General features: G+C 37.6%; 1 protein-coding gene across 4 annotated transcripts in view; it reads left to right on the forward strand.

Moving 5' to 3' along the window:
* CD2AP (CD2 associated protein) overlaps nt 1–18308 on the forward strand; it is an 87590-nt gene extending 69282 nt beyond the window's left edge. For 3 of the 4 annotated variants that reach the window (XM_026845783.1, XM_026845782.1, XM_026845781.1), the window contains exons 12-18: nt 660–816; nt 4194–4336; nt 10576–10691; nt 11538–11621; nt 12236–12420; nt 13546–13609; nt 16020–18308. In XM_026845783.1, the coding sequence (XP_026701584.1) occupies nt 660–816; nt 4194–4336; nt 10576–10691; nt 11538–11621; nt 12236–12420; nt 13546–13609; nt 16020–16061 (791 nt within the window). In that variant the 3' untranslated portion in view covers nt 16062–18308. Of the gene's footprint in view, nt 1–659; nt 817–4193; nt 4337–10575; nt 10692–11537; nt 11622–12233; nt 12421–13545; nt 13610–16019 lie in introns of those variants that run through there. The other variant, XR_003398071.1, reaches the window with a different exon arrangement.
* The last annotated feature ends 4866 nt before the right edge of the window (nt 18309–23174 follow it).

Consider the following 23174-nt stretch of genomic DNA (forward strand, 5'->3'; position numbering starts at 1 on the left):
AAGGAACACGGGTTAAAGTCTATTCAACGAACATTTGTAAGCAGCTTGAATTTTTCAGTGTCCCATATGTTATGTGTCAGCTCCTCTGGACAGTATTCAATTAGGTCATGCAGTCATTGAACAATAAATTGAACTTTTTTGGTTTGATTATCCATACTTAATTTGTATCTTGAATTTGTAGGATGGTAGACTGGAAAATAAATTTAGTTATTCAGATAAATATTCTTTTTTTTCCCCCCTTTTTTCCATAGATACTGCTTATACCATTATGCTGCTTGTGTGTATGGAAGAAGTCTAGTTACAACAAAATTAAAAAACCCTTACCTTTTTAAGGGGAGGTAAGGTGAATTCATAGAAAAGATAAAGCAGTAGCAGTTGATTCTTAGATGTCATTTGCAGTGCAATAAGGTGAATCTGTAATTTCTTACTACTGTTTCATGTCAGTAGAAAGACATTTTGCTTACTTTAATATAATGTTTTTTAAGTTCAGGTAACTAGTTTGTGTGCTTTGATAAGGTATTATTTAAGACACTTACCTATTTTTCCCTTTTATCTGCAAAGAAAGTATTTCTGACAGCAGTTGCTTTCTAATTGATTAGCATTGTAAGAATTCTAGACAACTGGGGTTTTTAAAATGTTCTGGTGACTTATTTTGTCAGATGAAAAAGGAGCTTTGGATCAGAAGCCTTTGAAGCCTCAAGCTCCTCAAGTACCACCCAAGAAGCCTATTCCTCCAAGCAAGACTAACAGGTTACTGAGAGCAGGGCTTCTGCAAAAACGTCCAGATAAACCTGTTTTGCCATCATCTGTATCCAAGTCAGTATACCTTAAATCATGTACAGCAAGTATATTTTATTTGCTTTGTTTAATCTTCCTTCATGGATGAGGTGGGAAGAAACATGTTTTAAGGGTGAAAAGGATGCAAGGATAACTTCCACCCTACACCTATCAGTGTCTTGGTTCTCCATGTCATTGTTAGTATGAACTTTTAACTTTTTGAGACATGGAATCTAGCTCAAAGTGTTACAGCATAGCTAACCATGGGGCCAACAAAGTTACAAATCTGTGAGCTGCTTTGCTTTAAGCCGGCCCCATAATGAAGAAGTTGTAGCTACAGTAGCAGTGTGGTGTAAAAGAATCTGTGTACATTGAGAATTATTATTGTGTTGGAAAAAAACTTGAAGATTTGAGCTGCATCAATGTTCAATGTTTCAGCACTTTAGAATATGATAGGTGAAAAAGAAGAGTTACCACAGTTAGAACCTCTACTAAAGGTACTCAGTGTTGCTTACGTGCTCTTCTGGGAAGAAAGCACTTATTACAGAACCACATCCAGTCTCTTTACTCTGTCCTGAGTATTCTCAGTTGAATTACTGGACAAATGGGGACGGTAATAGCAAGTAATTGCTCACTATTTCTTCTAGATCCACTTTTAAAAACTTTTTTTTCTCATGAATTTGTAATGGTTACTTATAGGACTAATTTTGCATCAGTACAATCCCCCCCACAGTTTCCCTTTCTGTCTCCATCAAAGTATATTTGCTAGATCCTTACCTGTCAGCAGTTTATTTGCAGTTTTGGGTAACTGTCCCTTTGGGATTGACTTGAAAGGACCATGAAAAAGTAAAGTCATGATGCATTTGGCCTTGTACAAATAAAGGAGCAGATAGCTGCTACATCAAAGAGCTTGCACCTTAAATACCTGCAAAGATACATAGTAGCAGCAAGCATTTGTAAAGGTTTATCTTCTTTTACGACAGGTCCTGTATAGCTGAACCAAAAGGAAGAATAATCTAAAGGCAGTGGGGAAGAGGGAGTGTGTGTAGGGCACTCAGTTTGGATGCTTGAGTTCAACATGGATCACCTGCCTCTGATTCCACCCTGCACAGCCCTGGGAACACTGGATGCCTGACTGAAGAGTCAGACCATTGTCACATTACTTCTGTTTATGTTTTCCCTATGCAGTTGTGTTATATCACTGGTATTTTGGAGAGTTTCCCAAGTAAAGATTTTTGGGTTTATACCACAAGTCATGTTCTCCTCAGTTTTAGAAAATAATTATGTCTATAAAGGGATACACATGTTCAGTTGAGGTCTGTAATAAACTGTGGTCCTTTAGTAAATGAAAACTTTAAATCTTAGGGGTATTAAACTTTCAGATATTTAAACATTATTCTAGGAAGATAAGGCTGCTATCTCTTTCTACTCAATAAAACTTCTAAATAAAGTATTTGGGAGGTGAGTTAATGACAAGAACACGTTGAAGCTGACAACTGGTGCATTTATGCACTTTATATATGGCACATACAGGACAGTCAGGTGATCAGGCCCGGTCAGCCTGGTTTTATGAAAGTCAAGTCCTGCTTGACAAACCTAATCACCACCTATCACAAAGGTGACCTGCTTAGTGGATGAGGGAGAGGCTGTTGTGGGTGTTGTCTACCTAGACTCTATTAAAGCCTTTGACACCATTTCCCACAACATTCTCCTAGAAAAAATGGCTGCTCATGGCTTGGATGGGTGCACTCTTCACTGAGTAAAAAAGTGACTGGATGGCCGAGCCCAAAGAGTGGTGGTGAATGGAGTTAAATCCAGTTGGTGACTGGTCACAAGTGGTGTTCCTCAGGGCTCAGTATTAGAGCCAGTTCTGTTTAATATCTTTATCAATGATCTGGATGAGGGGATCAAGTAAGTTTGCAGATCAATAAGTTTGCAGGTGACACCAAGTTGGGTGGGAGTATTGAGGGTAGGAAGTCTTTACAGTGGATGTGAACAGGCTGGATCGCTGGGCTGAGGCCAGTTGTATGAGATGGAACAAGGCTCAGTGCTGGGTCCTGCACTTGAGTCACAACAACCCCATGCAACGCTATAGGCTTGGGGAAGAGTGAATGGAAAGCTGTCTGGTGGAAAAGGACCTGGGTGTGTTGATTGACAGCTGGCTGAACAGGAGCCAGCAGTGTGCCCAGGTGGCCAAGAAGGCCAATGGCATCCTGGCTTGTGTCAGCAATAGAGTGACCAGCAGGGTCAGGGAAGGGATCTTCCCCCTGTACTCGGCACTGCTGGGGCTGCACCTAGATGATGGTGTTCAGTTTTGGGCCCCTCACTACAAGAAAGACATTGAGGTGCTGCAGTGTGTCCAAAGAGCCACGAAGCTGGTGAAGGGTCTAGAGCACAAGTCTTATGAGGAGCGGCTGAGGGAACTGGGGTTGCTTAACCTGGAGAAAATGAGGCTCAGGGGAGACCTTACTGCTCTCTACAGCTACCTGAAGGGAGGTTGTAGCAAAGTGATTTTCGGTCACTTCTCCCAAGTAACAAACAATAGGCCAAGAGTGAGTGTTCTCAAGTTGTTCCAGGGGAGGTTTAGATTGAATATTAAGAAGAATTCGTCACTGAAAATGTTTTCAAGCATTGGAACAGGCTGCCTGGGGAAGTGGTTTAATCACCATCCCTGGAGGTATTTGAAAGACGTGCATCTTAGGGACATGGTTTAGTGGTGGAATTGGCAATGTTAGGTTGGACTCAATGATCTTAAAGGTCTTTCCCAATCTAAATGATTTTATGAATCTATTTCTATGCTGTAGCTTAAATAATGGCAAGAAATTTATAGGAAATTTATAGGAAAATGTAATCTGTTTGTTTTTGGGGAGTGTGGATTTTTGTGTGTGTTTGCTTTGGTTGGTTTTTTTTTTTTGTCCCTGGATGATGTGACCAGACATGCAAAGAATGCATGGTAGAACAAAAGACATATATAGAAGGTATTATATCTAGAAAGAAGTAACTTCATCTTGGCAATTTTTTTCTTTACAGGAAGATTTTGATGTCAAGGAGTCTGAGTATGTTTCTGAATATTTCAAGAGATATTACTGAAGGTGCTATTCAGCTCTCTTGTTTTCTGTTGCACTGAAGTGTAATATTTTGAATTTAAGTGCCAAAATTTGCCCTGTAGTAAAAGTTTTGGGTTGTTTTTACAAGGGGATTGTACATGTTTGACAATTCTGCAAGAGCTAGAACAAGAGAATTGAATTCTACAGGACTACAGTTGCTTTCTGAAAGACTCGATTTTAAGCGAGGCTTTAGAGAATTATAAAACCTACTGAAACTTTTCAGTTTACTTCTAATCCTTGATATGTTTCATTTGTAAACTATTTAATCTCTTGACTAGTTATGTCTTGTCATTTGTCATCTTGCTACAGATCTAATGGAGAAGTTGTTCCTCTTCGACCGAAATCTGAAGTTGAGCCAGTAACAAAACCAAAGTTAGACTCTGAACCATTACCACTTAGACCAAAATCAGTAGAGGTAGATGCACTTGTGGTAAAGAGCTCTAAAGAATCAGGTAAGAAAAGCATAAAACATTCTTTTGGGTCTTTGTTTGGACTGTAGTATTTTACAAGGTTAACTTTTTAAGTAATTTACTCAAAATGCCACAGAGTGCAATTAAGCCTGTTCAGTAGAAAGTATATTTTTTAGAACTGCTGTAGGTAGCTGAAGGTAGGAGTCAACAAATAATGAGCAGTTATCAGAGGGCTGTTTGGAGGTAGTTGATGAGCTCTGTTGTGTAAGAGGTGACAGGAGGGGAGAAACATAGGTAGTGGCTTGTTATTTTAATTTGAAAGCATGGGGTTTTGCTGCCACTTCTCTCTTGCATTTTTATGAAATTATTTTCCTTACTGACTGATCCTGTTTGTTCTGCTCTTGTATTTCAGAGAACTTTTGCTTTTCTAGCTAACTTGCATATTTTTATTAATGCCATTACCTTCAGCATTCTGTGATTAAGTTCATAGCTATTCTAGAATCTGACTTGATCATTCCTTAAATTTGAGCCACCTTGGAGCATTGTACATTTGAATTCCATGCTTATGGCTTTGCTTAATGGACCTTGAGCCAAACCTGGCATCTCTTTAAATCTGAATTTGTCCAGTGAAACCCTTGATACCAGTTAAAGCACACACCTTGATGATCAGGCTCTGTGAGCTATTATATTTTGGCCTTTACTTGATGACACACGTGATTTCAGTCCTCCCTGTGCCTCTTGGGCAGAGATCATCTGCTGTAGGCATTTTTAAAAAAATTCTAAATTATTTTTATGGTTTAACCACTGCAGAAAGAGCTTTAGTGAATCATACCTGCAGTTTTTGAATTATGTATCTCAAATGCAGCCTTTCCTCTCAGAAAAGGTTTAGTTATTATATGTTTTGAAATAGTATGACTTCGATTTTTTTTTTTTGGGGGGGGGGGGGAAATTATGATATTCAGAATATAGAATAGAGTTGGTCCTAAAGTGTAATAAATTCATCTGGGAGATAAAAATAATGCATTAAAAAACTGAGGCAGTTTATGAATAGAAAAGGGTACTTCTGACTTTTTCCATTAAGTATTTTAAAATGTTCTTCTAAGCTTTAATGCTTTGTATGAAGAAAGGTTAGTTCCGGTATGTTTTAATACAGAAGTTACATTTTCCCAAGCCACAAAAAGTTGGACTTCAGCAGGTATTAAGATATCCTGAAATATTACAGATATTATCAGTGTTACCCTAAAGTATTTATAAGTTTGCTTTTTATTCCTCCGTAAAATCTATGTATATTCTGTGCTATGTCTTGCATTAAAGGTTTTGAATTGGCAGTTTGACTATTGCCTGTATTTAAAGATGAGTTTGAGGGTATGGAAGAAATACTTTGAGGCCAAAGTAAGCTGAGAGATGAGTGATGCACAACCTAGCCTTAAAAAATGAAAGCCTTGTCCTACTACTCAGATTTTATCTCTAGAATTGTGCTAGATGTGATAGCATAGTATTATTTGTCCCCAGGAAAAAACTCCCCTGGAGTGGAATGTCTTTTTTTTTTTTTTTTTTTTCCTTTAGGTGCAGTTATCTTGACATCTTTAATAACCAGAGCAGCAACATAGTAGCTGTGATATTAGGTATTCCTATATAGAAAATCCTCCAAATTTATACCGATTTAGTAAAAAAAAAAAAAAAATCTATGGATTCTGATTTGCTAACATAAGATTGTACAGGCTCATAGAGATATTCAGGATTTTAGTACCTGAGATGGGGCAGGGGACAGAGGTTGCATAACAAGCAAGTGGGGACATCTGCTCCATGGTCCTTGTTTGAGCAAGCAAAGGAGGCTGAGGCAGTCTGTGTGGGGTTGCAGCACTGACCAGTGTCAAAGAACTGCTATTTAAGAATAAAGTTTCAGAAATCCTCTGTTATGAGGATTGTTTTAAACAAGGGCAGCTTCACATATGTCACTTGTAGTTTTACTACTATTGCAAAAAGAGACTAGTCCAAACTCCTGCCAGTAAAATGTAATAAAGCTTATGTTTTATGTTACTGTGTGTATTCTGCTACTAAAGACATAATACTCTGTGCAGCAGCTAAGGCTGTATAAAGCTCCAAAGATACTGGGTCCTTATATAAATTTCAAGAATGTTTGATCTTATAAGAACTAGAATAGATACTGAAATGTGGAAAAAATGTATGGCTGGGGTTCACAACTGCATTAGCAGAGTATTTTTTTTTCTCCTTTAGATTGAGATCCTGAAGTGAACAAAGTTTTAGAAAACCAGTTTCATTAAGTATGGAACTTAGTTTTTGCAACTTAGTTATACCATTAAGTGTGGTACAGCTACTTTCAATTTAGCCCAAAGAGAAGTTGTAAATAATCTGTATCTATAGGGGGGAAAAAACCCTACTCCATACCAAAATTAGGCCCCCAGCCATCAGATAAGGACAAATACTCAAAAACATTCAGAAACATCGATCATGTTGAAATACCTCTTCTTGAAGCTTTATTTGAAAAATTGCATAAATGTTTATCCGTTTGATTAGTCTTTTACAGTACTTTAAAGCTGTAATTCTAGCATGCTGAACATGTGAAGCAGTTCTGTTTCTTCTACAAATGTTTCTTTTTTCTGCTTTGTAAAATAATTTTTTTGTTCAGAATCTTTTTCTAGACATTCCTCTCCTTGACTTTTCTTTCCAGATTTTGTTTCCTATCCTGTTTGCCATGTTTCCCTTCTTACGTGTCAGGAAATTACCCTACCCTTCTCCATTTTGGTAAGATAACAATCTATAAGGAAATCCAAATGCTTTATGCCATACACATAGCTTTTTCTTAACATCATAAGCATAATTTTCAGTTATTGATACTAAAATTTTTGAGTTTCTATTCAAAATGCTTTTTTTTTTTTTTTTCTCGTTTGTTTGAATGCTTGTTTTCCTTAGCTGTTAAAGAAGTTTAAGTATACTTTTGAATTAGGAACTTGTGAGAATTTTTTTTAAAAAAACAAAACAAAACAAAAACTTTTATTGATAAGCCAAACCTAGTGCTTTTAGTAAAATGTGTTCAGTACTTATAGCACTTCTGTTGTATGTAGGTTGAATGGCTTTATCTTTTTGTATACACAAATTACACAATTATGAAGCCTTTAGGCACTGGATTCACTGATGTTGTCTACTTAGTATCATCCTGTAAGAGAGCTTTTTTGAAATTTACATATTAGACATGTGGTTAATTATAACAGATATCTTAGTGTTGCTCAAACACAAATGTAAATATTCTAAAGCCTATATCTGTCCTCTAAATTGTTGGGGTGCAATCTCAGCAAGATGAGTAATAGGAAAAAGGACTGCCATTTTCTCTTACTCTGCAAATTAATGTGAGGTCTTGTCTTCTAAAATACTGGATGTGTTTATCTTTTATTATGGGTTTTTAAGCCTCAACCACATGAGGGATTGGAAGCATAATTTCTGTAGACACGCCTTCAGTTTTGCTTGTTTTTGTGAAGGCTTTAAGACAAACTGCTAGGAATACACTTGAAGTGTTCACAGATCATAACAAAACCTATCACCTAATTGTATCTGTTAAAGCTCCTAGCAGTTCTTTCACAGATCCATGCTAAGCTTGCAGAAGAGACATTTCTAATACTCTATCCTAAGTAACTGTTTAAGCTTAGCTCATGACATTTCTAATAGCCTGTCCTACGTAACTGTTTAAGCTTAGCTCATCTTTCTAGAAAGAAAGGTGAATATCGCTCAGCTTTAAAATCATTCTTTGACTCAAATTATTCCCAGGTAGATGGTATTGCTCTTTTGGCACTATGATGGAATTTCCTTTAACTTTCTTACAGCCAGCCTGTGAGTCAGTGTTAATTAATAAATCACCTTGTTGATGGAAATGGGTGTGTAACTTGTGAACTTCTAGTGGATTTCATCACTATCTCTGTTGGTTTCAGTGGGTCCAAGCTTTATCCTAAAATAACTAAGGATGCTGTTTAAAAAGAAAAACAGATAAACCCCTAAACCCACAACAGAACAAATACCACCACCACCAAACCCACAAACCCTAATCCCCACCAGCCTGTGTTTTTATTTCTTCCCCATACCAAAGCAACAAAATGGAAAGGTAAATAGGAAAATGCAAGTACAGTCAGAATTCCCTCTGACTTTAATGTGTTGGTAATATTTTAATGCTGAGCAGCTGTCTCAGGTGTAGCAATTTCCTTTAGAAGCTCATACAAATAGGCTTTAGTGTCATCCCACCGTCTATATTTAAATTATATACAATTCAAAACTAACAGTCTTCATCTTCAAGCCTTGTCAAATACTGTGGGGTTTTTTTCAGAAATTATTCTTAATATGTTCTTAATATGCCTAGTGGTTACTTTGTTCATGGAAAGAGGGCTGGCATTACAATCATAATGGCAACTCAGTTTACAATTATTCTTTAAATTTACTTCCAACTGATTTGTCACTTCTGCAGAATGACAGAAGGAGGATTGTTTAAAAGTAAAAATTACTGAGGTGGGGAAAAGGCATATATTTTTTTTTTCCTGCCTTCTTGTTACCTTTCTAATAATACCTAACTAACATAAATTGTGATTTACATATTGGTGTGGGTTAGTACTCTGGGATTACTGACAACTGAGTAAAGAACTAACTTGCATATATACCCCTTGGTCACTGTTGTTTGACTTCTAATAAGTTAAATATTTTATTGGCACAGACTACAATAGAAATACCTTCATAGATATTTATTTCTTCCTCATCCTTATTTCCATCAGCTGCTTGCCATTCATCACTCTTCTGTTTCTTCCTTTGTTTTTCTTCCCTGCCTTTTTTTTAATTGCAACTATGATTACATCTTTTCAAAAGACTGTCTTTACATTCGCTTCAATAAAATTAAAAAGCAGCAAAACTGATTGGTAACAGATAGTGTTATAAATGCTTGCATTTCAACAAGGCAACAGATGATATCAGTTACATTCAGGGATGTCTGAAAGATGTGAATATTTTTTGCAGAGTAGAAGACGTTAAAAATCATATAACACATTCAATGGAAAAATTAATTCCTACAGGTACAACTTAGCTTTGACAGTGCATGAGTAAATCTTAGGTTAATCAAATGATTTTAAATCATCCAAACACCAAAGCGGTATGAATGGTCTGGCTCAGTGTTCTTAGGGGATTTTTACTTATCTCTTGCTATAGCTTCAAAATTAATGAGAAAACAGGGGAAGAAGTATCATAGCTGCTGTCTGATAAATCGTAATGTCATGTAGAAATCAGAAGTCACTGAAAAAAAAACCCAAGACCCAAAACCTTGAATGTTATTTTTGGTGCCCATATTAAATGCTGTGTTGCATCCTAGTTAAACATTTAGAGCCTCTAGAGTAAGTCCAGTGAATTTGTCTTGTAAAATGGTTTACAATATCCATAGTCTTATGTTGATCTTAAATAAAAAAAATATCTATCTCGTTACACATCTGTGGGTAGGTAAGTATTATCATTTTGTGGAAAAATGGTTAAGTTCAGTTTTTAACTAGGTGAAGTTATATTATTAGATTAGATTAGATGTATTCTGTTCTTCCTATTAATAGTTTTTTCCTAAGATTGCATCTTCCCATAAAGAATTTCTACTGATCTAAGACAGTTTACTTAGAGCTGTGAGCATAAAGAGACTAATGAGCAGAGATATCTATATTATTTAATAAAGTATGAAATGTTTTACTACAGACCTCATGAAGTTGTGTATTTTCTTTATCTAAAGGGCTACATATGGAAAAAACAACCCTGCACAGAAATATCTGCAGTTACTGTTTCGTTAATTTTCACCAATGTGTGGACATGTATTTTGTCATGTTGCTTTTATTTTTGTCTTAGTCACTAAACTTGAATTTTCATGCAAGTTTAGCAACAAGAAAATATGCTCTCTTCAATAGTTGAATATGGCACCTCTCAGAAAAACAATCCTAAATATATTTTTCTGCAGATACTTGTTAGGACTGTTTCATGCTGCCGTGTTACTGTAGCACTGCTTCTGTTGAGAACTTGAATTTAAATGCTAGTTGAATTCATCTATTTTATTTTTTTTTCAAGGGGGAAAATGTGGTTTCCCAGATATATCAAAGTCATGTAGTTGTTTTGTATGGCTTATGTTTTATATGCTGAAAATCTTTGAGACAATAAGAATTCTGATTTTTTTTTTTTTTTTCTGTAAGGAAAAAAAGTGATAAAGAGCAGAGCAAAACCTTCTGGTCTTGATGATGGTATGTGTTTTCATCTTTTTCTAGATCTGTTAAGCTTTGATGATGTAATAGCTACCTCAGATAATCTATCACACCCTACTGCAAACCGACCCAAGATGCCTGGTAGGAGGCTGCCTTCACGTTTCAATAGCAGTAGTCCTGTGAGTATACTGAGTGTGTTTTCCTAGTAGTGAACTAAGAAATAACTTCCCAGGAAACAGGATTACACTGGGAAACAATCTTATGTACCATTTACCCGAGAGAAATGCAAAATGCTGCAGAGGTTCAGTTCCTATAGACCTTGTCTACAGAAACATCCATTCCCAGGAGGGAAGGGTATGTAAGAAAAACAGCACGATTGTATTGCAGCTGAAGGAGTCTTTCTGTTCTGTGGGGTATTGCTGCAGTAAGTACTCAGGTCTTTTAGCTTCACTGATGCTGAAATAGATGTCGTGCATGCACACAACTCTGCAAGTGTTTGTAGTGCCTTATGATCCTAACAATATCTAGTCCTTGGCCACAGCAAAACTGTAATTTAATGTTGCTGTGGAGCAGGGCTTGTGATCTCATGTGTTAAGATGTGAGGTTGTCAGACCATGAGAACCAGGTGGTGCAGAGTCCTTGACATCAGTTTATGTCATTGGATGTGATATAATTCAGTCATTCCAGTTAACGTCTACAATTTATGCCTGTTTGTGTTTTATGGAAGCACCTACAGGCTCCCAAAAGCATCTAAGACTTAAGTACTGCAGAGATGCTTGAAAATCCTGTCCAAGCTTCCTGAGTTTGATGTAAATCAGCAGACTGAGTATTTGTGGGGAAGGAAAGTTCTAACTGGCAGGGGAAGAAAACTGGTAGTCTAGTAATGTAGGTTTTTTTTTTTTGTGGGTTTTTTTTTTTTTTTGCTTTAACTATTGCATCTTTAGAAACATATGACAGTTCTTCTTCTTTTTTTTTTTTTTTTTAAATTGTGAAAACTTTTTGACTTCTTATGAATGGATTACCAGGCAAGTCAAAATGTGAGTCCAGAAAGAACTTTGAAGGTGCAGAAAGAAGAAAGTGCCAAGCCAAAGCCAGTTGAAACAAAAAAGGTATGGTACCAAGGAGCTAGAGAAGTACCAGGCAGCTAGGTATTCTGTTCATCTTGCTCATATTTCCAGTTTAGATTGATTGAACCATCTAAATGTAAATGATTGTATTTAAATGTGAGTGAGCAATGTCATTTAATATAAATTTCATTTATACTTTAGTATAAAGTGCAACAGTTATGATGAAAACTATTGTATCGTGTAGCATGAATCTATGATGGTATTTCCCAAGTAAGCTTCATATCTGCTTAGCCTTTAGTATCCCAACAGACAGAACAACTGAGCAGATCAGAAAGGTGCACAAAAGATTGTGTATAATGAACCAATGGGCTTCATTATATCACAGAGTTTTTTTTAAAGTACAGAGAACTGCAGTGTAACTACTTTTTTTTGTGACTACAGGAACTTCAGGGAAGTGCTTAATAAAGAACTGTATAAAATAATTATCTCATATACTACAGTAGTCTCTTTGAACTGGATGTTGTTTCTTACCTTTTGGGTAGAAAATTAAGGAAACTTGTGCACATGTAGCTCCCATACCAGTACAAACTGTATGTTGTAAGTGGCCAGTTCATAAAGACTTCATTTCTTAGCTTTCTACTGGTTTATATTTTCAGCCATCTGCATTCAGTCCACCACTTCCATCTTCATCTCAGAGACCAAGTTCTGTTATACTCAACTTTTTTCCTGGAGACATCCAATTTAAAGGAGAAACAGATGATGAAAAAATTTCTGTGGAAGAGCTCAGGACTCAGATTAATGATTTAATGGGTTTAGTAGATGCACTGAAGAAAGAACATGGGTAAATATTTTCCTTACCAATCTGCAAAGGGATATATAGCCATCTTCCAAATGTTTTTAATGCCAGAGTTCTTAAAAAGCTATTCTATATTAATTCAGAACTTATTTCTTTAGAATTTGATCTAACTACATGTCCTAAATACATACAGATTTGATGTCAAAGTATTTTTGAACTTGTACACATTTCTTCCTTCCTACTTTGCACTTTTGCATTCATTACAGCTCTTTGAAAATATTTCTTACACAGTTAGCACTTTCACTGTAAGGAAAAGTAGATAACTTCTGTGATATTTAATATAAATACATGTGCTGGCCATGTGTAACACTGCACACAAGTTACTGCAATATTGCAGTGACTGGTAGTAGGGAAAGATATTATTGAGCTTTTCAAATTGGTGATCATGGTAGCCCCATCATCTGTGTGTATGTGGGTAGGGTTGTGTTTGGAGAATAATGTAGAAGAAAAATTGGTGTTTGAGTAAAGATTGTAAAGACTAATCTGTTGGAAATTTACCTTTTCTGGTTTTAGTTTTACAGCACATTCATTTTGGTACTATCTGTATTATTACTAATGCTAACCAAACCAGCTTTGAGAGTGACCTCTTGAGAGGATCGGTTGGTCTCCAAAGCAGACTAGTGAATTACGAGTTCTGGAGATCAATGAAGTAGTTCTTCAGCAACTTGATGAGAATTCCTAGCACTTTCTTGCCTGAGCATAGTTATGAAGTAAAACATGTCTTAGGAACTTTCTATTCTAAACAGTTTCCATTCTCTATGTAGAAGTTGCCAGGTTATTTAGCATAAATTCAACCCTTCAAGTAAAACAACAGTACGAATTTCTAAACAGACTACTTAAAAATGTGATTATATGTTAGGGATAGGTGCATAGTGATAGGTAAGAAATGGTGAGAGTTGGTGGAAGCTTGTGTGGTCCAGTAGATCTGAGTAGCAGTTCACTAGTGGGTATGTACTTACATGTAGGTTTTATTTATAAGATGTAGTGTCACACAGTTATTATGTGAATTCCTTTTGTAAAATTTAAATAAGGCCTGTGCTTCCTGTTCTCAGTAATGTAAATTCCCCCCACCCCTCTAACTTGTATTTCTGATGTTTTAATTACTATTAGAAGAGAACTGGAAAAACTCAAGAAGGATTTGGAAGAAGAGAAGCTGTTGCGAAGTAATCTGGAGGTAATGTTAGCAATTTGAGGGGGGGAAGCTTACAAGTATGTAGACAGTGTTCTGGAGTTTTGATGTGTTTTGCCAATTATTAGGCCTAGCATCAAGGACACAGCCAGCATAAAGATGAACCAATGACCAGACTTTATTTGATACAAAAGGGTCAGTACATCGGTGAGCGCTGGGGGTACAAACAAGTCAGTCAGATTATACATAATCAACATCAATCCCACTGACCCCAACAACAGCACTGCACAACCGACAATGGGTGTAATAAATGGGTAAATGTAGTCTCCCATAGAAGGGACAGGAGACAACCGAGTCAACAAACCAAACGCATAAGACCAAGGAAGCCACACACTGAATCTCTACACAGCCCATGTTTACAAAGGCCAGACCTGACTGGAGCCCAGTCCCAGGGAGGCAGGAGGTCCTTCCCCAACAGGGAACTCTGCACAGGACATCCCCCTCACACACAGACACTGCCCCTCCTGCAATGGGTCCCAGCTGTTATCCCTGCGTGGGACACCTGACCCTTGGGTTACTGACTGCGGGACCCCTGGGGTCATTGACCCAATGGCTCTGTCTGCCAGGCCGCCCACCCTGGGGGGGAGCCTAAAGGGAAACTCACCCCCCCGTTGGGAAGGGTTGTGGGTAGAAAATTAAGGAAATCTTAATTTGGGGCTTGGGGTTGAAACCCCAGCATTTCAATGCCGTAGGGAAATCTTAATGAACCTGCTTGACTTTTTTTTTTTTTTTTTTTTTTTTTTTTTTTTTTTTTTTTTTTTTTTTTTTTTTTTTAGTTTATTGCTGTGTTAGTGTGCAGTTGAATGAATGCATGCCTCCTGAGGCAACTGGCATATATATATAAAGATTCACAGTTCATATTAGTTCAGCTTACTTTATTTGAAAAAATAATTTTAATAATACATATATGTGTTGGGATGTGAGTTTGATTTAGTGTTGCTGGATTCTTCTCTTTGCTAGAGATATGTCCAGCTGGACATGTTCCAAGAGAGAAGATTAACACTTTGCTTTTGTAAGATTATGTAATCAAAAGAAAAACAGGGCAAAAGTAAACTTTCCTAAATTTTTGATTAATTGTTTAAATGTGAAGTGGATAATTTGCTGAAAGAACAGAATGCATCTTAAAAATTTCCTTATGAATAAACGCCACTCCCTTCAATTTATTGATGAAGAAGTCTACCCGAGTTACAGTATGATGCCATTAAGTGGTTGACAGGATGAGCTCATTGTAGAAAATTATCTCAGTTCCTGGCTTGCATCAGAAATAGCATGGCCAGCAGAGACAGAGAAGTGATCAGTAGTCAGCACTGGTGAGGCCACGCCTCAGTGAGTGGGTTCAGTTTTGGGCCCCTCACTCCAAAAAGGCCATTGAATGTCTCGAGCGTGTCCAGAGAAGGGCAACGGAGCTGGGGCAGGGTCTGGAGCACAGGTCTGCTGGGGAGCGGCTGAGGGAACTGGGGGGGGTTAGTCTGGAGAAGAGGAGGCTGAGGGGAGACCTTATCACCCTCTCCAACTCCCTGAAAGGAGGGTGCAGAGAGCTGGGTTTGAGCCTCTTTAGCCTAGTAGAAAGCGACAGGACAAGAGGGAATGGCCTCAAGTTGCACCAGGGAAAGTTCAGACTAGATAGTAGGAAGCATTTCTTTCCAGAAGGGGCTGTTGGGCGTTGGAATGGGCTGCCCAGGGCAGTGGTGGAGTCCCCATCCCTGGAGGGGTTGAAGAGTTGGGTTGACCCAGCGCTGAGGGATCTGGTGGAGTTGAGAACAGTCAGTGTGAGGTCAGTGGTTCAACTGGATGATCTTCAAGGTCTTTTCTAACCCAGACAATTCTGTGATTTTTGTGGTACAAACGGACATTTATTTGTGGAATAGTCCTACTTACTGAATAGAAAGCTACTTTGGAAACTTAAGAACTTCTGGTGAGTCCTCTCTTTAATGCAGCTCTAATGTAGTTGCTTTAAATATACAGTGGGGATGACGAGGACCTAACTTCCATGTATCCTCTAAATCCATTTGAATAAATACAAAATAATCATGGTGTGGTATTTGGCATGAAGGCTGTTTTAGGAAGACAGTCTGAGGTGACGATGCAGTGTTACGTGGGGACCTCTCAAGTGATTCCACAACCCAGCTTTGACTGCTTTATTGAGAGCAAGTTTATCCAATAAGATGTTCCAGAACTATAGGCAAATTTTCAATGATTTTAAATACTTGTTTGTTTAGCAATATAGCAGTATAAAGTCAGCTGTAAATCTTGAGCTGTCAAATGTTCTGTATTACGATTTTACTTACTTAAGTGTCTTTGAAATATAAAGGTTATAGTTTTGGTGAAAGCTCTGAAGACTTTAGATGATTGCTACCTTAATACTGACTCTCTTTTCAAAATGTCCATTTTCCAGCTTGAAATAGAAAAATTGAAGAAAGCGGTGATGTCTACGTGAGACAGCTATGGACTCAAATGTTTTTAATTCATCAGGAATTCAAAGCTGAATACAAGGAGAACTGACTCTTATTTCATAATAATGGATGCTGGTGTTCTACAGTCTTAAAGAAAAAAATATAGTAAAAAAAGGAATATAGTCTTTTATTCAGAGATAAGAAAACAAAAAAGAATAATGGTGTAATTTTTTTGCCAATATAAAAGAGGCCTTATTTCTTACTGTGCTGGAATTGCAGACCTTAATTTTTGGTTTGCTTGAAAATACTACTGAATCTGTATAGAAAGAAGAGGGAGTTCTTAATAGATTTTTATTGAATACCTGTAGCTTAATTTTTAAAGAGATCTATACTATAAATAGGGTGATCTATCTTTACAACTAATCTGTAAAATAGTCTATTGGGAGGGTTGGAATAACTGTATTGTAATTGTAGTCACTACTTTTCCCCTACACGCAAAAGGGAATATATGGTATTTGTATAATTTTTGGCAGTCTTACCCAGGGTTATGCTGTTGTGCCTGTCTGCAATGAGAATATTAAATATGCTGTTTATAAGTTGAGTAATGAGGTGGGAATTTGTTAATACAGTGAAGCAGGTGAAACTCCTATGCATTGTACTAAGAAAGAATGATTTAATCTGAGTAGTTTAGCAGGATGTTTTGTCACTTGCACTATTGGATTAAAAAGGGATTTAGGATTGAATCATGAAGTTATGACAAAATTTAACTTTAAAACCACAAGATGCAAGAAGTACTGAAACAAGGCTAGAATCCAGTCTTAACCTGTTGTGCCTAAAATATTATCGCATACAGCATGAAGAAGTAAACCTTAAGTCATAATGTCTCTGCTTCTGTGTACCTAAACTGAAGTCATCAGTCTTTCTAGTGGTTAAATATGCGTCTTGATCTGTTTTTACAATAGTCAAATAAATCCCTTTGGAAGTTTGATATTCTCAAAAGGTCTCAATATTTATATATTTATGCCATAAACTTTCTCAGTATATTGTGTACCTCTAAGTTTAATTACATCTTTGTATTTTAATGTGTGATTAGAACAGTTGCTTTAACAGCATTGTGCTGGTGTCCCAGAAAATGTCTTTAACACAGTTGAAATCTTGTGGGTTGCCGTTATCTTTAACTCCTAAGCCCAACACAGTGTACCAGAATAATATATAAATAATATACAAAGTAATGGGAGACAATGAAATTCACTGCTGTGTTCATTTGATTAAAGAATTTAAAAACATACAGCTTTAGAAAGCCAGTCAATTACGTCTGTTAGTAATCACCTTCTCTCCTTTTGGTGTACTAGAATTTCAATTATAAAAACATGCCACATAGTTTGGCATCTTCACCAGTAAGAGAAGTAATTAAGTTTCTATTCATGGGAATAGTCATAAATACAGTAATTATTTAGTATACTTGAGCAAGTGACATGAGTGTTACTTCTTGAGAGTATACTTTTTCCACAGTTAATGCATCATAAAATACAACCATCAAAAAGTCAATTGGAGAATGTTTGTCAGTTGCTGATTTAAATGATTGATAAAATTTGATTAATATACAATGCAGGTATTGGGTAATATTTGCTAGTCACATTGCTAATAAGCTGATTCAATATTAATGCTTTTAACTTTTAATTGTCTGGATGCATCACAAATGAAGACTTGAGCCAGATCTTTATATAAAGGAATAATGTGTAGTAGTAATGCTTCTCGTCAGACGCTAAATTCTTACTTAAAGTTCATACCTCAAAGTCAGGTGATGAAAAGCAAGAATTGAGCTTAATGGGATGGCAAATTTTGTTATACAAGCTCTTCATTGTGATCAGAGCATGAAACAAATCTTGGAATGGATTGCTCCACAGAAATTGTGTCTGTGTGTAAGCTTGTAGCAGACGAACGGAACAAGACAATCAGTTAGAACCACAAATGAAAGATATTCGTTATTTAATGGCCTTTGTTCGCTATAGCAATAAATGACCCAAGTGCAATGACTTGATTTAATAAAACCCTCCTTTAAAAGTCGCTGCTATGAGTATTTTTAGCCCTAAGGAATTTGCCCTGATACACGTCTGTCTCGTCTTCAGCTAGTGTTGTGTACTAGAGTGGAGGGGGAGAGGGTGGTGGTTTTGAAGACATTGCACAGTACAAGTTCCTAAAAGCAGTGTGCTTCACTGACCTGTTTACCGGTGCTGTAAAATGATGCATGCTATCCAAATGCAGCAAATAAAGTAAGTTTAAAAACCTGTTGAAATGTCTATTCAATTCTGTTCAGAAATTTTTCTAATGCAATTAAAGTTTTTGCAAGAGGAGTTCAGGGGGGTGGGAACTAAGTGTATTATTGTGCATATAGGGTTTCAGATTTTAATTTACTCACTGGGGTGCTCTGGTTCCTGACTGTCAGGATGGTTTAGGATCTAAACCATTGGAGAGGTTACTGTTTTTCTTTGCAGGTGTAACTGGAAATCTTAATTTCTCAGTATCCCTTTATTTCCCTCTTTATTTTTTTTTTCCTGTTGGTCTATATTGAACTGATGGACTGTGCATCTTCATGCAGAGGTTTTTTTTAAGATCCCTATTGCCACTCAGTAACATGGATAAACGCATGTTTGAATCACTTAAATATAGTGAAGAACTGAAGGTTGAGAGTATGGCATGTTTTAAAAGGAGTATGGATAAGGAAAAGGCAAATGAACAGGAGAAGGGCATTTTCAAACTTCAGGGTCTTTATTTAACCTTCATAACATTCTTTAAAAAGCTTTTGTTTACATATGAGGTACATTAAAACAGGTCTATTTCTTTAAATTTTTTAAAATTTATTTAAACAATCACCATGAGGATAACATTTTTCATTTATGTTGCTTCAGGGGAATGGAGTTTCTGATGAAAACCTGTAATGTATTCCAAGGTTTGACTTTGAATTGTGTATTAAAGTATCTGTTGAACTTTTAAATAAATACCTTGTGTTCATTGAAGTCGTAAATTAGCAGAAGCCTGTTAACTCTTTCCAAAGGAAATAGTAAAATCAAATTTTTACAGCTGCCTTATTTTTGGCTGCTATTAAAGTTTTCCGAGATGTTCCTGATTTGCTGACAGTTTGTTTTCTCAGAGCGGTGTCAAAGCAGCTGGTCGTATATCTTGGGTAATTGGATTTTGCAAGAGCTGAAAAGACAAACCACTCCCTTTTGGGTGCCTAGGCACGTACCTCCCAGCTTGAAGAATGCAAACAGCCTCAACCAGCCCATAAAGTGTGAGACTGATGCTGCTGGGTTCAGGGTTTGGAGTACCCACCTTGCCTGTTGGAAGTCAAGGTCTTAAAATCTTTCTTAGTCCGTGGAAGCACAAATTCACACGTCTTCCTTCTGGGATAAGCATGTGCATGCATCTTGAGTACTGAAGCATGCCAGCCTTTGTGTCCTTCAGAGGACTAGTGCTTAGACTGAAGAGGTGTTTGAGAAACAAGGGGTATTCAGTCTTGTCATTGTAGCGAATGTTCAGGGAGCACAACTCCAGGTGACTAGGGGAAGAATTGCCTTTTAAAACAGGTGTCTGTATCTTGAGTCTGATCTTTGGCCCTTCTGACTTAAATAAAGGTTGCTAAGGTGCCACCTTTTAATTCACCTCTACCTGGTACTGTTTCAAGTCCAAGTCATCTAACCTTTCCAAGTGGGTTGTATTGGGTGTGTCTGATTGTGCTTGGCTTAATTCCTACTTGATACCATTGTGCGATGCAAGGCTGGCTACATCCAAACAGAACGCTAAATAATGCCTACCTTTAGGCTAAAACTAGGGACCCTGCGTTGTGGCTGAGGACTGACTGAAGTTGTGACTGCAGACAAGATGACATTAGCTCAGGAAACCCTATAAGCTCATGATAAACACCTTGTAGGGCTGTGGAAAAAAATTAGTGACCACTGTTCTTCCAAAGCAGCCCCATGAGTAGAAGAAGCATTAGGAATTGCTCTTATGTTAGGATAAACTACTTGCTGTAAATTAGTGGCAATATGAAGAGAGCCAACACTGAAGGTGGCACAAGGTTCAGCAGACAACTTTCACCCCTTAGGATGGGTGCACCCCATAAAGAACAGAGAATTACTTGCTCATTGAGCCTTTTAGCTGTGCAAGATACTGTCAATAGTGCCATCTTTGATTTATGAAGGGTAATGCATTAACCTGACCAGATTTTGATCATTAAATTTTTTTTCGGTCTTTAAAGTTCAGAAGAGCAGAAAATGCCTCCTCCACCAGGAGGAAGGGTACAAACCACGCAGGCGTGATTCATCTCTGTGGACACCTGGCAATGGTGGCAATACAGCGGTTTTGTGGGTGTGTTTGTAACTTGTTTTGTCATTTTGCAGTGCAATACCTCTATTGTAATCTGCAGGTTCCTCAGTGTTAATCCAGTCAGACAAGAAGAGAAGCAGGCTGATGCCCAAGGTTATTTCTTCATGGGAAAACTCTCAATGAGTCAGAGCACTCAAGCGATGTGGGGTAAGGCCATAAGAGTGAGACTGGGGCACGAAGGCGGCAGATGAATGGTTAGACGCTCACCTGTGATATTTTGAGGATCTCTGGCTATATTAATTTTGCGTACAGTAGAACCCAGGCTTATAAAAACGGTGAGTACTAGCACAAAACATGTTTTCAGAACTGCTTGAAAATTATCTGTGAACTTGGTTCATGCATAGTCTAAAATACACTTAATTGCTTAGGCTGTATTTACTTTGCACTTACTTGCCCGGTTTTATATTCTTCTTATATCTGTGGAAATAAATTATATATCTTGATTATCCTCTGATCTTTTTGCTTGTAATTTTGTAATTGTCCTCTGATCAGTGTTGTCACCTTTTAAGAAAACCTGAAATTTTCTTATAGGTGAAGTTACTGTGAAGATCACTCTCCTCAGAACTTGCATTGTTTAAATTCACATTTTCCATGTGTGATCCCTTTAAAAATGCAACTAATACCATTCTGTATAATTAAGAACCTAAATTTTTATCCTCGGATGACCATATTGAAGACTCTAAAGCCTCCTGCTGCAGACTTTTTAAATTGCTGGGTAGCAATGGCAAGTGATCACATTATAGTGGTGTATTGAGTTTTAAGCTGGCCTTGTAGCCATTAAAGCCCTAAAAAGAATAGATTAGGTTCTGTAACAATGGAATGAATATTTTTTAAAATGTTAAATACACACAGTGAGAGTTTGCAGTGTAATGCAATTGCAGGGGAAAATGTGTTTGTCTAGCTAATCATGGCAAGCTCAGTGTACAGTTTTATTATGTACGGTATGTGCTTGTAATTTTTTGTGCAGGATATTTTTCCCCATAAACCTTAACTATAGTTTGTCTTCTGTAGTAGTGGAGAGGGGAAATCTGTGACCTTAGGTGGTGGAGAACCCTTTATCCAGAGGCCTTGGGTCCACCAGCATAGGGATGTGGGTTCCCACAAGGGTTCCCACACTTGTTGCTGCTTGGGCTGATCCCTCTGGTAGCTGTGACCACACGGGGCCAGGCTGCCATGAAATACATCCTCTAGAAATGAAGAGCAAGAAAGTGCTTGGGGTAACAAAACACTTCAGTTTTAACCAGCAGAAGTCACAGAGTAAGGGCTTTGAATTTAAGGCTATGGTACATTAACCAACATAAGGATTAATTTTTAAATACATGATCAATTTACCTTTTTTTATTTTTTTAAGAGTCTCTCTCTTGTAACCCCTGTCTAGTCACTCCTCACTCTTTCCCACCTGTTGAGGGCTTTGCCCCCCATTGGGTGCAATGACTAAATGAAATGAGATGAGAAGGAGGATCAGCAGCCCGTGACAATCTTGGGGGTTGGGTGGGAGATACCTGAGGATGTGGAAGTGTCCTCTTACTAGAAAGTCCCTTCTCCCTTCCACGTGAGAGGATTTTGACAGATCAGCTGATCGTGTGCCTGTGTATTGACGGAGCAGTCATTAATGGCCGTAGATAGTTTATGGTTAGATATGTATCGTGCACTGCCTAAAGTACCATAAATGAATGTTTTGGAGACAGGGATAGATGTATACGCTTTCACCTTATATCAGTATATCCATGGGTTTTTTTCCCCTAAAGTGATAGTGATTTGCTGTGCTGCTGTATTACTTGTTTTGCTCTAAGTTTCTGTTGCTGCATAGTGGTTACCTTGGCATGTTCTTTTGGTGGTGAGGCTGGGTGGTTTCCATGATGAGTCAAGCAGTGCAACTGAGCAGGATCAGTGTTTCACTGGTAACATGGGCCATCTCGGTGAGTCTTAGATACCTGGAGCTGTCCCAGATTTCTACCTCACTTAAAGATAAGAGCCCTAGGTGGAGTTACATCAGTGATTAAACACAAAATGAGTATGAATTAATTAATGATGAAACATGATGAGCTCATGGATTCCCAGCTGTAAAATGGAATTAGGGGTATAAGCATATAATAAATGTTTAATGACTGCAGAAATAGGGAAAGAATTCCATACAACCCTTTGCCTCAAACCTGTAGGAGTTTCCCAGCCACGTCCTGTTTTTTGGCAATATTAATCCAAGTCTTTTGGTTCCCTTCTCCTTATCCATTTTAGAAGAGCAATGGTTGCTAGCTTTAAACCCAGAAAATGCTTTTCCTAATACCAGTTGAATTCAAGAGGCTGACATGAGGTTCTCCTTTAGAGCTAGCATAGAAATTCAGTGCATCCAATCTAGCTCTTCCCTTCATGATCTTTTCATAACTCACTAATAAAACTGTGGATTTAAAAATATATTAAGGTGAACAAATGTCCCAGATGAAAGGGGCAGCCAGTTGCCTGGCCCTTTGATGCTGTCACATGGTGAGGCCTTGGAGTTTCCTAGACAGGAAAACACGTCTCTGCTCCATCAGATCAGGACTTTTCTGTTTCAGTCTCCTCTGTCCTGATCAGTATGAATCGGGGGCAAAACTGAGTGGCCCCTGTCAGGACATGATGATTTGACAAGCTTTTTCATGTGTGCTTCTCCTGAAATCCAGCCATCATCCTGCTTTGCTACTTTGCATTTGTTTCATGCTTTAGCTTTTTAGCTCACTGATTTAATGCTTTTTATTTTTTCTAGTATGTGGCTTATAATCTCCTTATACATCCAG

Source organism: Athene cunicularia (assembly GCF_003259725.1).
Source record: "Athene cunicularia isolate RWA chromosome 3 unlocalized genomic scaffold, athCun1 chr3_part1, whole genome shotgun sequence".
In the NCBI taxonomy this organism is placed as follows: Eukaryota; Metazoa; Chordata; class Aves; order Strigiformes; family Strigidae; genus Athene; species Athene cunicularia.